Raw genomic sequence first — 14,787 nt, forward strand, 5'->3', positions numbered from 1 at the left:
GACTATGTCAAAGCCTTTGACTGTGTGGATCACCACAATCTGTGGAAAATTCTGAAAGAGATGGGAATACCAGACCACCTGACCTGCCTCTTGGGAAATCTGTATGTAGGTCAAGAAGCAACAGTTAGAACTGGACATGGAACAACGGACTGGTTCCAAATAGGAAAAGGAGTACATCAAGGCTGTATATTGTCACCCTGCTTATTTAACTTATATGCAGAGTACATCATGAGAAACGCTGGGCTGGATGAAGCACAAGCTGGAATCAAGATTGCTGGGAGAAATATCAATAACCTCAGATATGCAGATGACACCACCCTTATGGCAGAAAGCAAAGAAGAACTAAAGAGCCTCTTGATGAAAGTGAAAGAGGAGAGTGAAAAAGTTGGCTTAAAACTCAGCATTCAGAAAACGAAGATCATGGCATCTGGTCCCATTACTTCATGGCAAATGGATGAGGAAACAGTGGAGACAGTGGCAAACTTTATTTTTGGGGGCTCCAAATTCACTGCAGATGGTGACCGCAGCCATGAAATTAAAAGACGCTTACTCCTTGGAAGGAAAGTTATGACCAGTCTAGACAGCATATTAAAAAGCACAGACATTACTTCGCCAACAAAGGTTCATCTAGTCAAAGCTATGGTTTTTCCAGTAGTCATGTATGGATGTGAGAGTTGGACTGTGAAGAAAGCTGAGCACTGAAGAATTGATGCTTTTGAACTGTGGTGTTGAAGAAGACTTGAGAGTCCCTTGGACAGCTAGGAAATCCAATCAATCCATCCTAAAGGAAATCAGTCCTGAATATTTATTGGAAGGACTGATGCTGAAGCTGAAACTCCAATACTTTGGCCACCCAATGTGAAGAACTGACTCATTTGAAAAGACCCTGATGCTGGGAAAGATTTAAGGTGGGAGGAGAAGGGGACGACAGAGGATGAGCTGGTTGGATGGCATAACCATGGCATAACTCGATGGACATAACTTTAGTAAACTCTGGGAGTTAGTGATGGACAGGGAGGCCTGGGTCCTACAGTCCATGGGTTTGCAAAGAGTCAGACACAACTGAGGGACTGAACTGAACTGAACTGATTAATATATTAGTCTCTTCTAGTACATATAAATTACGTTTTTCCACAGCATTATTAAGACTACTGAATAGCTGTAACTTTTTCTATTAAAATACTGTAATTTAAAGATGAACAAAATGTACTCTATAATCTCTGTTCACTTTCTAAAAGTTTAATAATAATTTCTATATTTATTATAAGGCAAAACCCTGACATTTGGAATCATTTAAATAAATTCCCTATTTTCAAGTAATCTGTGAACAAAGCCATCTAAAATTCTTTTTTGAAAACTGAATTTTATAGTATTACTTTTTTATTTAAGAGTCTAATATTTTCCTCCATAAAACAATCCTTCAAGTTCCCACTGGTCTCTGTTGCCCCACTGATTATTCATCTAAAAAGTTAATGATGCCATTTCCAATGGCTTGATTCTTGGCCTTACCTAGGTCCCTCCCATCACTGTCTGTAATAATGCTGGTTCTGTCACCTCCATGATGTAGTAGGTCACGTTAAATCAGATTAATGCTCATTGGGGCTATTTAGAATATAAGCTACCAAGAATTTCTGTAATTATTACTCCTTAGAAATGAAGTTGCAAGGCCAAAATCCATAAGAAGGGAAAGTAGGGGTTATAGAGGTAGTTATTTAGGTTATCTTAATAACTTGATGCCAAAGCTTCTCTCTATCTGCTCTACACTCTGCAAGGGAAACCATGACCATTTCAGCCAGAAGTTGAGAGCTGTAGGGCACAGAACCAAGAAAAGGGGAACTTCCAAAGCTTGTTATAACAATGGCTACTCTGATCCTTTTGTTAATTCTTAAACTTCTTAATCTCATCTCTTCACTCCTACCCTGCCCACTGCCCTCCGAATGCACAAGGGGCAAAGAAGTTGGAAGGAGTTATGTCCACAATAGAGAAAGAAATCCCTCTCATCCTAAGAAAGTAAAGGAATTTAATCTATATATTATCACCCTTCATTATGTCAATCAATCTCAATTAAGCAAAATAAACTTTTACCTTTTATGTAGATCTGGAAGCTTATTTATCTTCTTATCATTTTAGGGGAGTTTCCAATCTATTACATGAAGCTATTTTTTCCCATCTAAAGACTCTACAAATTAATGATTTTTATATGAAACTCACTTATAAGGATAAAATCATTTATTTGTGTGTGTTAGTCACTCAGTTGTATCCGACTCTTTGCAACCCCATGGACTATACCCTGACAGACTCCTCCAACTGCGGGATTTTCCAGGCAAGAATACTGGATTGGGTTGTCATTTCTTTAACCAGGGGTCTTCCTGACCCAAGGACTAAACCCAGGTCTCCTGCATTGCAGGCAGACACTTTACCATCTGAGCCACCAGGCAAGCCAAAGTGAAAGTGAAGGTCGCTCAGTCGTGACTGACTCTTTGCAACCCCCATGGACTACACAGTCCACGGAATTCTCCAGGCCAGAATGTGGAGTGGGTAGCCGTTCCCTTCTTCAGGGGACTGTCCCAACCCAGGGATCAAACCCAGGTCTTCCATACCGCAGGTGGATTCTTTACCATCTGAGCCACCAGGGAAGTGTTTGTAAGCACTTTTTATTTCTTAAAGAGTGTATTTTTTCATTTTTTAAAGAGCGGATTATTTACTTTAGGCCTCTTATGGTTTTTTCTTGGACTAGGTACAACGTCTTTATTCTTTAGGTTTAAGACTCAATCTATTTTGGCACCAAGTCTTTAAAGGGACTGAGGACATTATTCTTGTACATTAGATGTTAGCGTGCCTCATATATTTTAAATTTTCTTTTATTAAACTCATTGTATTCACAATTATGGTTTGGTATGTGATAGTAACTGTTCTAGTAGGTAATGTGACTACATTATTTTCAAACATTTTTGCTGTTCAGTCGTTCAGTTGTGTCCAGCTCTTTGTGATCCTATGGACTGCAGCATGCCAGGCTTCCCTGTCCTTCACTATCTCCCAGAGCTTGCTCACAGTCTTGTCCATTGAGTCGATGATGCCATCCAACCATCTCATTCTCTGTCACCCCCTTCTTCTCTTGCCCTCAACTTTCCCAGCATGAAGGTCTTTTCCAATGAGTCGGCTCTTTGCATCAGGTGGCCAAAGTATTGGCGCTTCAGCATCAGTCCTTCCAATGAATATTCTAATATTTTTCTTTAAACAGACCTCCTTCAGCATTATTCCAAGTGTGTATTTTAATAAGTGAATGTATTAGAATAAGTATGTATTCTAGACCGATTTGACTCAAACCAGGTTTTGTCCTCCGAAATACTTAGGTTGAAATCCTAATCTCAGTGTGATGGTATTAGGAGGTGGGGTCTTTGACAGGTGATTAGGTCAAGTGGGCTCTGTCTGCCCCTATGAAACAGACCTAGGAGAGTTTCCTCACCCCTTTCCATATTTGGACAGAGTAGGAAGACTTGTCTATGAACTACGAAGTGGGTCTTCACCAGACACCAAGTCTGCTGGCTCCTTGCTTTCAGATTTTCTGCTGTCAGAACTGTAATAAATAGGATTTCCCTGGTGGTCCAGTGTTTAAGAATCTGCCTGCCAAAGCTGGGTACATGAGTTTGATCCCTGATCTGGGAAGAATCCACATGACTGCAGCGCAACTAAGCATATGCACCACAACTACTGAGCCTGTGCGGGGTGACTACTAAAGTCTGCGTGCCCTACAGCCCGTACTCTGCAACAACAGAAGCCAGTGCAGTGAGAAGCACGCACACTGCAACTAGAGCAGCCCCTGTACGCCACAACTAGAGAAAAGCTTGTGCACAGAAACAAAGATCCACCACAGCCAAAAATAAATAATAAACGTTTTTTAGAAATGAATTGTAAGAAATATAGTATCTGTGGTTTCCAAACCACCCAGTCTATGGTATTCTGTTACAGCAGCCCAAACAGACTGAAACATTACCTAATACATTGCCCAGCACAGAGCAGATCCTCAACTGCTAGTCCTCATTTTGTTTCCCTTTAGACTAAACTTTATCACTAGCGTACTTCACTTCAGTTTCTACAGCATTTAACATCCTATCAAAATATCTAATGACCAGCAGTGACAACACAATCACCGGACACTCAAATATCAGTTTTTCGTAACAGCACAGAAATCTAGCATATACTGTCAGCTGGATGTGAGCTTCTTAGCTAAACAGCTTTATCGTCACCTGAAACATATACTTTTATAATATTAGTCTCTACCATGGAATGGAAACATTGTGAATACGTGAATATAGTGTTACATGAATTCCATCAAGCATTTTGCAAAACGGCCTTACATGACTGAAATGAAAAACACATTATTTCCTTTTCGAATGCAAGGCAGAAAGTGTCCACTATATGATGCCTCAAATCTATATCAATCTGGGCATGTAATAAATATTAAATTAAGAAAGCCCTCAACCTCAGTCATTTCAGTTCAGTTCAGTTCAGTCGCTCAGCTGTGTCCGCCTCTTTGCGACCCCATGAACCGCAGCACGCCAGGTCTCCCTGTCCATCACCAACACCCAGAGTTCACTCAGACTCACATCCATCGAGTCAGTGATGCCATCCAGCCATCTCATCCTCTGTCGTCCCCTTCTCCTCCTGCCCCCAATCCCTCCCAGCATCAGAGTCTTTTCCAATGAGTCAACTCTTCGCATGAGGTGGCCAAAGTACTGGAGTTTCAGCTTCAGCATCATTCCTTCCAAAGAAATCCCAGGGCTGATCTCCTTCAGAATGGACTGGTTGGATCTCCTGGCAGTCCAAGGGACTCTCAAGAGTCTTCTCCAACACCACAGTTCAAAAGCATCAATTCTTCGGCACTCAGCTTTTGTCACAGTCCAACTCTCATATCCATACGTGACTACTGGAAAAACCATAGCCTTGACTAGACGGACCTTAGTTGGCAAAGTAATGTCTCTGCTTTTGAATACACTATCTAGGTTGGTCAAAACTTTTCTTCCAAGGAGTAAGTGTCTTTTAATTTCATGGGCTGTAATCACCATCTGCAGTGATTTTGGAGCCCCCCAAAATAAAGTCTGACACTGTTTTCACTGTTTCTCCATCTATTTCCCTTGGAGTGATGGGACCAGATGCCATGATCTTCGTTTTCTGAATGCTGAGCTTTAAGCCAACTTTTTCACTCTCCTCTTTCACTTTCATCAAGAGGCTTTTTAGTTCCTCTTCACTTTCTGCCATAAGGGTGGTGTCATCTGCATATCTGAGGTTATTGATATTTCTCCCGGCAATCTTGATTTCAGCTTGTGTTTCTTCCAGTCCGGCGTTTCTCATGATGTACTCTGCATATACGTTAAAGAAGCAGGGTGACAATATACAGCCTTGACGTACTCCTTTTCCCATTTGGAACCAGTCCGTTGTTCCATGTCCAGTTCTAACTGTTGCTTCCTGGCCTGCATACAGATTTCTCAAGAGGCAAGTCAGGTGGTCTGGTATTCCCATCTCTTTCAGAATATTCCATTTAAGTTTTTAAATATTTGTGGTTCCTGTGCCAGTTGTTCCCAGACTAACAATCTTTGCATTACTGTGGTGCATGAAGTTTAAGGCTGCTCACAAAAGTAAAGCTTAGAAGGGTGGGTAGATGGTGTCTAAGTGGAAAGCTGACTCTATACAATAACACCTCTAATAATGGGAAGTCTCAATGGAGCTGATGCTTTGAGGATGGATATCGTACCAAAGTTAGGAAAAAGAGGACATGCCTAGCAGAAGAAACAGAATGTGCAAAGAAAAATGTAAAGGCAAGAGAGCTCATGACATCTAGAGAGGAAATGTGAATATTTCAGAAATGGAGCATGGGAGACAAGGATGAATATTTCATGACTATGAAGGACGGAGGACTAAGTGGTAGGCCTGGGTCAAATAAGAATATAGGAATGTTGGATTGGGTCAACATAAGAAGGTTGGATTTTCATCAGAAATACAATGGGAAACCAATGAAGAATTTTACAAAAAAGAGTAATGTGACTAAACTGTGTTTGGGGAGCACTATGTGGCTAGGATTTGAGGCCCCAGAATTTACATTCTAGCTTTGCCACTTACTAGCTGGGTAGACTTGAATATGGGCTTCCCAGGCGGCGCTAGTGGTAAAGTTCCTGCCTGCCAATGCAGGAGACACCAGAGGCGCAGGTTCAGTCCCTGGGTCAGGAAGATTTCCTGGAGGAGGAAATGGCAACCCACTCCAATATTCTAGCTGGGAAAACCCGGTGGAGAGGGGAGCCTGGCAGGCTACAGTCAATGGGGTCACAAAGAGTCAGACATGACTGAAGCAATTTAGCAGGCAGACTTGAATTGTTACATTACCACATATTACTAAACCTCTCTGAACATCAATTCCTCAACTGTAAGCCTAGAATAATAATAACATAACTTACAGGGTTATTGAGATGATTAAGCAAGATGATCCATTTAAACTACTTAGAAAACTGTTTGGTAAGTACTTAATAAATGGTAGTTATTACCAGCATTAAGTAGCAATGTGGAAAATGGGTTAAAAAAGACAAAATGGGTCACTGAAACCAGTGACAGGGTTCATGTAATAATCAGAGATAAGCAAAATCTGAACTAAAGTAGCAGCTGTGGAAAGACTAGGAGATGACTGGTACAAGGCCTACTAAAGAGACAGAATATCTAGGACTCTGGGACAGTGCCGAGTTGCAGTGGGGGACGGGTTTGGGTTACTAAATAAATGATATTTATCAAGTTAGGGAATATGGGAGAAAGAGCATGCTGACGGTCTCACAGACACATTTCATTCCATTTGTTAACAACAAAACCCATTTATCACTTCCTCATAAATTTATTCTTTTATATATCTGTGACACCATTCTCTTCTGTTTTTCTCCTCTATCTCTCTGGCTACTCTTTGGCATTCTGTTTTTCAGCGCCCTCTTTTCCCTCTTATCTCCTAAATATTAATGTTCCCAAAGTTGCTTTTCTCAATGCTTTTTTCTTCGAACTTTTCACTCTCTTGGGTAAGCTCATCTACTCCCAAGACATCAAATTAATATTCACATGTTTACTGATAACTTCCAGATCTCTATTTCTGGCTCAGACCACCCACCTCAGTTCCAAACCGTGTATATCCATTGCATACTCTGCAACATCCCACAGGGACACTCATTCAATGCGCTGAAAACCAAACTTGCTTTCCTGACACTCTGCCTAGTCCTTACTTATGCTAATTAAAAAATAAAACAAAACAACAATCCCCCTCAAAATCCTGTCCTTTAGATTTTCTCTCACCGGTTCTTTCCATCAGTTCTATGACTATGTATATTATGCTTATTTTTCTATCTTAATCCAAATCGTCCATACACTCCTCTTATCAAGATGGTCTGTATTTTTCTTTTAGTACCGTCTACTTTGTATGCATCTGTGACATTTCTGTGTTATTATGCCACTCTAAAATACATCCTCACCTCTCCAATGTCATTTCAACTCTGGTTAAAAGCTTTTCACCTGAGGGTGTACAGTCTTTTAAAAGCAGATAGCTACTTAATCACTTTTGCCTCATAACTAGTGAAATTTCTACTAAAGAACTATCATTTATTCATGGTCTAGATGGAATTATCTTGATACTATATAGTGTTCAGCACAGTTCTGACATGAGTCATATGTCAGCTGTCTTAATTTTTCCACACAAAATCAGTAATAAATCAGACAGAATTGTATTTGAAACAATAAATGTGACATTTATGTAAAAAAAAAAGCATTTCATCTGAAATGAATGCTTCAACTTCCTTCTTCATCTCTAAATTTGCTTTTCTTCTTCATTTTCTCTTTAATTCTCTAAGACTAACTCTTCATTTGCATCCTTGATGCTATTCCTTCTCTCATATGCAGAAACTTGATTTATGAGGATAGGAGCCTTGTCTGTTTCATGCCCAGCTTCCACAACAGCGAGTACCTAGCACACAGTAGATATTTTTTTTTAATGTACTGAATGCTTTATTAATGAATTATGCTCTTTTTCTGTTGCTTTTTCAGTTTCTGCCCTCTTCCTCTAAATCAGGTCCTTCTGTTGGTCTACTAATACGTCTATCATTTCTTAAGGGAGAAAAAGTAAACAAAGAGAACCCATATAAACTTTGTCTTGACTCTTTCCAATCTATTGGCTATGTATTTCCTTCTGCCACCAAGCTTCTTTTAAATCACATCTTCACCACTTAATATTCAGTACTTTGAAATGTGGTTTTCTCCCCAAAAGTGCCCTCTCAAAATCATCACTAAGTTCCTAGACCACCTTCTCACCCCTTATCCTCCTTGCTGCTCTTTCTACAACATTTAAAACAAAGGAACACCCACTGCTTCTTAAAAGTTTCCTCCAGGAGGCCTTCTCTGACTCCCTTAAAGAGGGGTTATATGTTTATCTTTTCATAGATGACCACAGCACTTATCACGCTGTTTGTAAATGATTACTTTTCCGTATCCCAGACTACACTAAAAGTTAGTGAAGACAAGTGTTATGTCTTCTTACCAATGTATTCCCATTATCTACCCAATAAATATTTGTTGAATAAATGAACAAGTATTGTCATCAGATCAACACCTAAGAGTGCTAAGAATACTGGATAACAGGATTGTTGGTTAAAATAAGGATGATGGTAACATTTTAAGGGAAAAGGGCAAGTAAAAATTGATGGGAGGGGCTATGGACAATCTGAAAGCAGCATAAAGATATGAATGAGCTCCTTCATGTATTCATTCATTCATTCATTTAGTATCTCCTGTGAGCAAACAGTTAATGAAGAAATAGAAAAATAATCAAGATATTGCACATATCCTCATGGATCTGTCTTTCAATCATGGGCTGAGGGTTTGGGAGCTGGTAAGAACTGGTAGGAAATATGAGAAAGATATTTTGCCACTAAATATGAACTCTGAATCTAATATTAAAATATCAGGGCAAGTTTGGAAAACTACCAGTCCACTTCCTCTGGTCCACTTACCTATCATAACCTAGGTCTAACAACAGCAGTTCTCAAACTTTTGTGTACATAAGGACCACCAGGAGAGCTTGTTAAGTATGCAGAGAGATCTCTCAGAAGTCCTAATTCTGTGGGTCCAGGAAGCTACATTTTTTATAAGCATCCTAAGGGATCATGGTGCTTTAGGCCTACAGAGTATACTATTATAAAGTCCTTAAGCCATTCATGTTGTCCTAATTTTGCCATATCTGAGTTACACCTATAATATTATTTTCTAATAATTCTTCTAAATTTAAATATATATAGGCCTCTCTATAGACATATGTAGAGATATATGTATAGATAGATATATGTATAGACAGAGATATCTATCTATACGTATATCTCTATCTATACATATATAGATATCTAGAGAGATCTATCTACCTATATATGTCTATCTATCTATCGTCTGTATCTTAGCCTTATCCTCAGCAAGAGGTTTGATGACTTACATTTTTTTATACATATGAAATACTTAAAAAGTCTGTCTATGTATATCAATGGATGGAGAAGCAGTTTGAGAAGCACTGTTCAAGAGATTATGTTCTGCAAACACCACATTCTTATAAGCAGTCAGATGATATAAATTATAACCAAAAGCTTCAGGGCAGTGAAGTTAAGCAGAACTGTGCTTCAGAAGAGCTCATGTAGATATACTGGTACCTTTTATGAATTATAACATAATTTTAGAATCCTTTAAAAATTAATGTTCTAATTAGTACAAAACTACTTATTATAAAAACTCCTCCTCATATTGGCTTTTTATTTTAAAAAGTGCTTTGTCTTATATTCTGGTACTTAACTCTCACAGTATTCTTGAGCTGACACCTGAGTGAATTCCCAACATCTAAGTTAAAACCAGCAGCTGTGACAAAGCAAAGATAGATCTGTGCTCTTGACTCACAATGAAATACCCATCAATTTTATTTAAAATTACATTTGATTAAGACTGACAATTGAATTCAAAGGTATAAACTTGATAACGATTTCTCTTCCTTCAAGCCCAAAGTAATTTACAATAACAGGCAAAACAATATGGTACACATATCAAAGAGAGAACTATTTCAGAAAGTCTACTCCTTAAAGGCTTTGGCAACTCATAACCACAAAGAGAAAAGAAAAGTTGAAATAGAAAATCTTCACCAAGAGAAAGACTGTGCTGATGTTAAGCCTGTAAAAACAATATTCTGCTCTAAATTATGTTTTTGCTTAAATGATTAAGAAAATCAATCTCTATCTAAACTCAAGTGATGTTATTTGGACTCCACATTGTCACTGTGTCTCAAGCCAGTTCTACAGATTTAATCTCTAGTCACAAGAAACAAAAACACAGATGAATGGCTGCGGTCCTCCGTCTCTACATCACTTAAATCAACTGGAAATTTACCTTACTACTGATTCATAAAGCACTTTATCCTGTTTGGATGAATGGTTTATTACAATAGCCTCCTAACCAGCCTCCCTTGTTAGCCCTTGTTCTCTACAGTCTGTTCTCCACACAGCGGCAAGTAAAAACCTAAGTCACATCAGTCACTTTCCTAGACAAAACCATCCAGCACCTGTCTCAGAATGAAAGCCAAAGTAAAATCTTTCAATGGCTCACAAGACCCCCAGTACACACTCACCCTATCCTTCTGCTCAGCTCACACTACTGTCTCTTTGCTCACTCCATGCCACTTACAAGAGTTTCTATGCAGCTGCTTGAGCACACTAGGCAAATTCCAGACCCAGGGCCTTTGCACTTGCTGTTCCTCTTGCCAATACTGCTATTCCCACACCTATGCATAGAGCTCTGCTCTACCACTTCCTTTGGATCTTTGCCAAACTTCATCTTCCAGGTGAGCCCTCTTATAAATAATCACTACCTCCCCACCCCCATACATACTCTCTAACCACTCTCCCTGCTTTGATCTTTTCCATAGCACTTACCATTTGACATTCTATACCTTTGATTTGTTCATCATTTGTTTACCCCAGGAGTTTGAGTTCCTGGTGGGTGAAGATGGTCTTTCTGCTTTGTTCACCGTGGTATCCCAGTGTCAAAAACAGTGCCGAGCACAGAGTAGATGTTCAATAAATATTTGCTTAATGACCTGTACGACTTCAACTTTAGGACTTTCAACCTTAACCTTACTGAACGCTAGAAATAAAGAGCTGGAGGACACTCCCCAAATTTCGAGCCGGCATTTGATGTCTGAACTTATAGGCAGTATCTTTTGTCTGGCACACGTTCCCTCTGATATTTCTTAGTAAGGCAGCAGGGAAATTCCTAACTCGTGTGCGAGGAAGAAGCCAGCCGACCGACCGTGTGTAAAACTGATTTGGGGCGACTTGCTTCTTATCCATAAGCCAATAGAGGAAAGCGTTTTGAATGAATATAGTTTCTCCTCTCCTAAGGAAAATAAGCTGTATGTTTGTTGCCTTTCGGAAGGTGGGAAGGGGGACCGGGAGAGACGCGAAGGCCTGGCACACCTTCTGCAAGAGCGTCAACTCCAGTGCGGTCCAACTTACTTTTTTGTGGGGGGTAGCATCGTTCGTGGTCTCTGCCGGGGGTGTTTTCTTTCTCACCCTCTGAGCTGCCTATTGTGCTGTGTCTGGCCAACGAGGTAAGGTGGGCGAGAAGCGGGGTATGAAGGGATGCGGAGTGCGGCTTCAACTGCCTCCTAACACAAAGTCGGGACGGCCAGGGCCCGGCGCGGGGTTCCCGGGGGCGGGCGAGCGCGGGGCCGCGCGCCTTCGACCGCAGCCCGGGCCCCGGGGCGCAGGCGGGACGCGGGCTGCGCGGAGTTAGGCCCGGACAGAGCCCCGTGGCCTCCCGGCGGCCGGGCACGCGGCCCCCGCGCGCCCCGCTCACCCCGCTTCCCTCAACCCGGCGCCCTTCTCGGTTACCTCGAACTCTCTTCAGCGAAATGGGATCCTTCTCCTGTTCTGCTGACATTACAGACCGCAAAGCATGACTCCCCCCCAGGCCGCGGGAATTCGGTCTCTTTGATGCTGCGGCGGCGGCTCCTCCTCCTGCTCGCGGGGCCGCTGCGGCTGCGAGGCGAGCCTCAGAGCTGAGGCGCGGCCGAGGGCGGCAGGGACGCGGGGCGAGTTTGCAAAGTTTGGGAGGAGGACGAGGCCTCCGGGCGGCCGGGCGGCGTGCGGGGTCCGGCCGGGCTCAGCGGCGGCGGCGGGAGCGCGGCCTCGGGGCGGCCCCCCGCCCGGGGCCGGCGTGTGCGGAGGACGAGTGCGCCGCCGCCGCCGCCTCCTCCCACTCCTTCTTCGCCGCCGCCGCCGCCTCAGGAGCCGCTGACAGGGGAGGCGGGAGGCGGGCGGCCGGGCCCAGGCGGCGCACTCACAGCGCCCTCTGAGGAGGAGGTCTGCGCTCTCGCCGCTCCCGAGTCGCAGACACAAAAGCTCCCAGCCTGGAGCCGCCTGCAAAACCCGCTCTGGGGCGGGCGAGGGACGTGGCGCGGCCCCGCGGCTTCCCCGCCCCGAGCTCCCCAGCCCCGCGCGGGGACGGACTTCGAGGGGGGAGGCGGGGGCCGCTGCCTGGTCCCGCGGCGCCTCCCGCCGCCGCCTAGCGCTCCGCCTCGGCCCAGCCCCCACGGCCCGCGCGCGCCTCTCGCTCCGCGCGGGGCTAGCGGGCCCGCGGCCCTGGCAGTCGCGGCGGGCAGCGCGCGCCTAGGGGCCGCCCCGCCCAGCCCCGCGCTGCTCCGAGCGCGGCGCTCCCCCTCGGCCGCCGCCACCGCCGGGCCAGAGGACGCCCGGCTCGGCGGCCGACGCTCCCCGGCTTCTTCGAGGAATCGGCATCTCCGAACTTCTTCCGAGGCCGCAGCAGGCATCTTGGCCTCGTGGCCAGGGATCTGAAAGAGAAACGTACGAACCGAGAAAACTTTGTATGCGGGAGCTGGAGAGTTCTCCGCGGGCAAGTGGAGACCCAGATTCCCCATTCCGTGCCCGTGGTCTGGACACCTGTTTGTAGAATGCCACAACTACAAGTTTTCACGACCTGATTCTTCGGAAAGCGATGCAGAATTAATATAAGAAAGGAGGGTGGGTGGGAGTGATGGGGCACCTGAACCTGATGTAGAAGTTAAATTTTAGAAGGACCCCCCTGCCCTCTCCCCCCCGCCTCAACACACACACAAGGCCGTGTGATTGTATGATTACTGATTCCACATCCATTTATGCTGTGTGACCTAAAGCAACTTAAGTAACCTCTCTGGGTCTCAGATTTCTGATCTTGAAAAGGCATTGGGACTACATCTCGGAGATCTCTTCTGACTCTGACATTCTTTGACTTAACTTTCACGGAAATGTTTTCCCTGTTTGTTAGGTTTCCAGTTCTACTAAAGACATTCTGTAGGTGTAGACTTTAATCTTCAATCAGGTGAGACACTGACTATTCTGATCCAGAATCACTGAGAAGCACTCATTACTCATATGATTACAAACAGGAGTCTCTTCCTTTCGAAGACAAGACCCATAGAACTCATTGAGTTGCACAGATAATGACAGAACAGGTGTAAACATGAAGCCGATGTACAGTCTTAAGAACTACGTGACAGACAAGCACCAAAGCAGAGGAATCCGCTTCAAAGACAGGATATAGTGTGGCCATGGAACAAATGGCCATTTAATAGGTTTGGAGAGAAATTTCTAATTTTAAGATTCAGACTAGGATAGGCTAGGAAAATTTTTATGGGAGGCACGTGTAAGGAGAACCACCCACCAACCCCCCACCCCCAACAACGCAGGCCCCACAACTAGAATGTAAGCTCCATGAAGGCAGGAATTTTATGCAGTATGCGATCCTTTGGTACCTAACAGTGACTGGCAAGTGTTCAAAAATTTTTTTCTTGTTGAATAAATGCCTTAATAACAGATGAAGTGGTCCTTACTGAACTAGAGCGACAGGATTTTGGTAAGTGTGATAAACTCAAGCAAATGCTAAGTATTGGATCATGTATTCTAACTCACATGGTCGTTGAGAGAAGATGTGAAAGCACTTTGAAAATATCAGGTAATATGGAAACAGAATTTCCTTATATGATCCTCAGAGCAAGGAAAGTGGTTGGGAAAAATCATGGCTAAGAGATTTTGAATTCTTTATTGTATTTCCTAAAGCTAGAGACTCAGAAATAAAATATAATGAAGAGAAACAAACTGGCCTCTTCTTAATGATTCATCAAGAATAAAAAGAGAGAGGTCCCTGGCATCCCAGTGGTTAAGACTCTGAGATTCCACTCCAAGGAACTTGGGTTCCATCCCTGGCCAGGGACCTAAGATCCCACCTATGGCAAATTGGAGGCAAAAAAAAAAAAAAAAAGACCATTTTACTTGGCCATGGATTTTTAGGTCATTTTTACTTCCAAATCCTGACGACTTGCTACATATCAGAATCACCTGAAAAGCATTCGAAATTTCAGATTCCCAAGGCTCTCCTCAATTGTTCTTAATCAGAATCTCCAGAAAGAGGTCTAGCAATCTGTCTTTAAATGCTCTCTCGGTGACTGTATAGCTCTCTCGGTGACTGTATACCTCTCTCAGTGACTGTACCAAAAGAACATGGTGCATGATACTCCTTATGTTCCCAGTGTGACAAAATTCCTAATAAAAACATCCCTTCGCCTTGCTGTTGTACTGTTTTTTCATGGGTCTTGGATATGAGTTCCAGAGTTTGTCTTTAGTCTCTCATATGGAGAGATGCCCAGGTCTTTAGTCTCTTGTCTGAGAGATACCCAGGTTGGTAGGT

General features: G+C 43.1%; 1 protein-coding gene across 1 annotated transcript in view; it reads right to left on the reverse strand.

Moving 5' to 3' along the window:
• Positions 1-12,617, reverse strand: part of PYGO1 (pygopus family PHD finger 1) — a 29,277-nt gene extending 16,660 nt beyond the window's left edge. The window contains exon 1 of the mRNA XM_018054241.1: positions 11,937-12,617. Coding sequence (XP_017909730.1) covers positions 11,937-11,985 — 49 coding nt within the window. The 5' untranslated portion in view covers positions 11,986-12,617. The remainder of the gene's footprint in view (positions 1-11,936) is intronic.

Source organism: Capra hircus, chromosome 10 (assembly GCF_001704415.2).
Source record: "Capra hircus breed San Clemente chromosome 10, ASM170441v1, whole genome shotgun sequence".
NCBI classification, from domain to species: Eukaryota; Metazoa; Chordata; class Mammalia; order Artiodactyla; family Bovidae; genus Capra; species Capra hircus.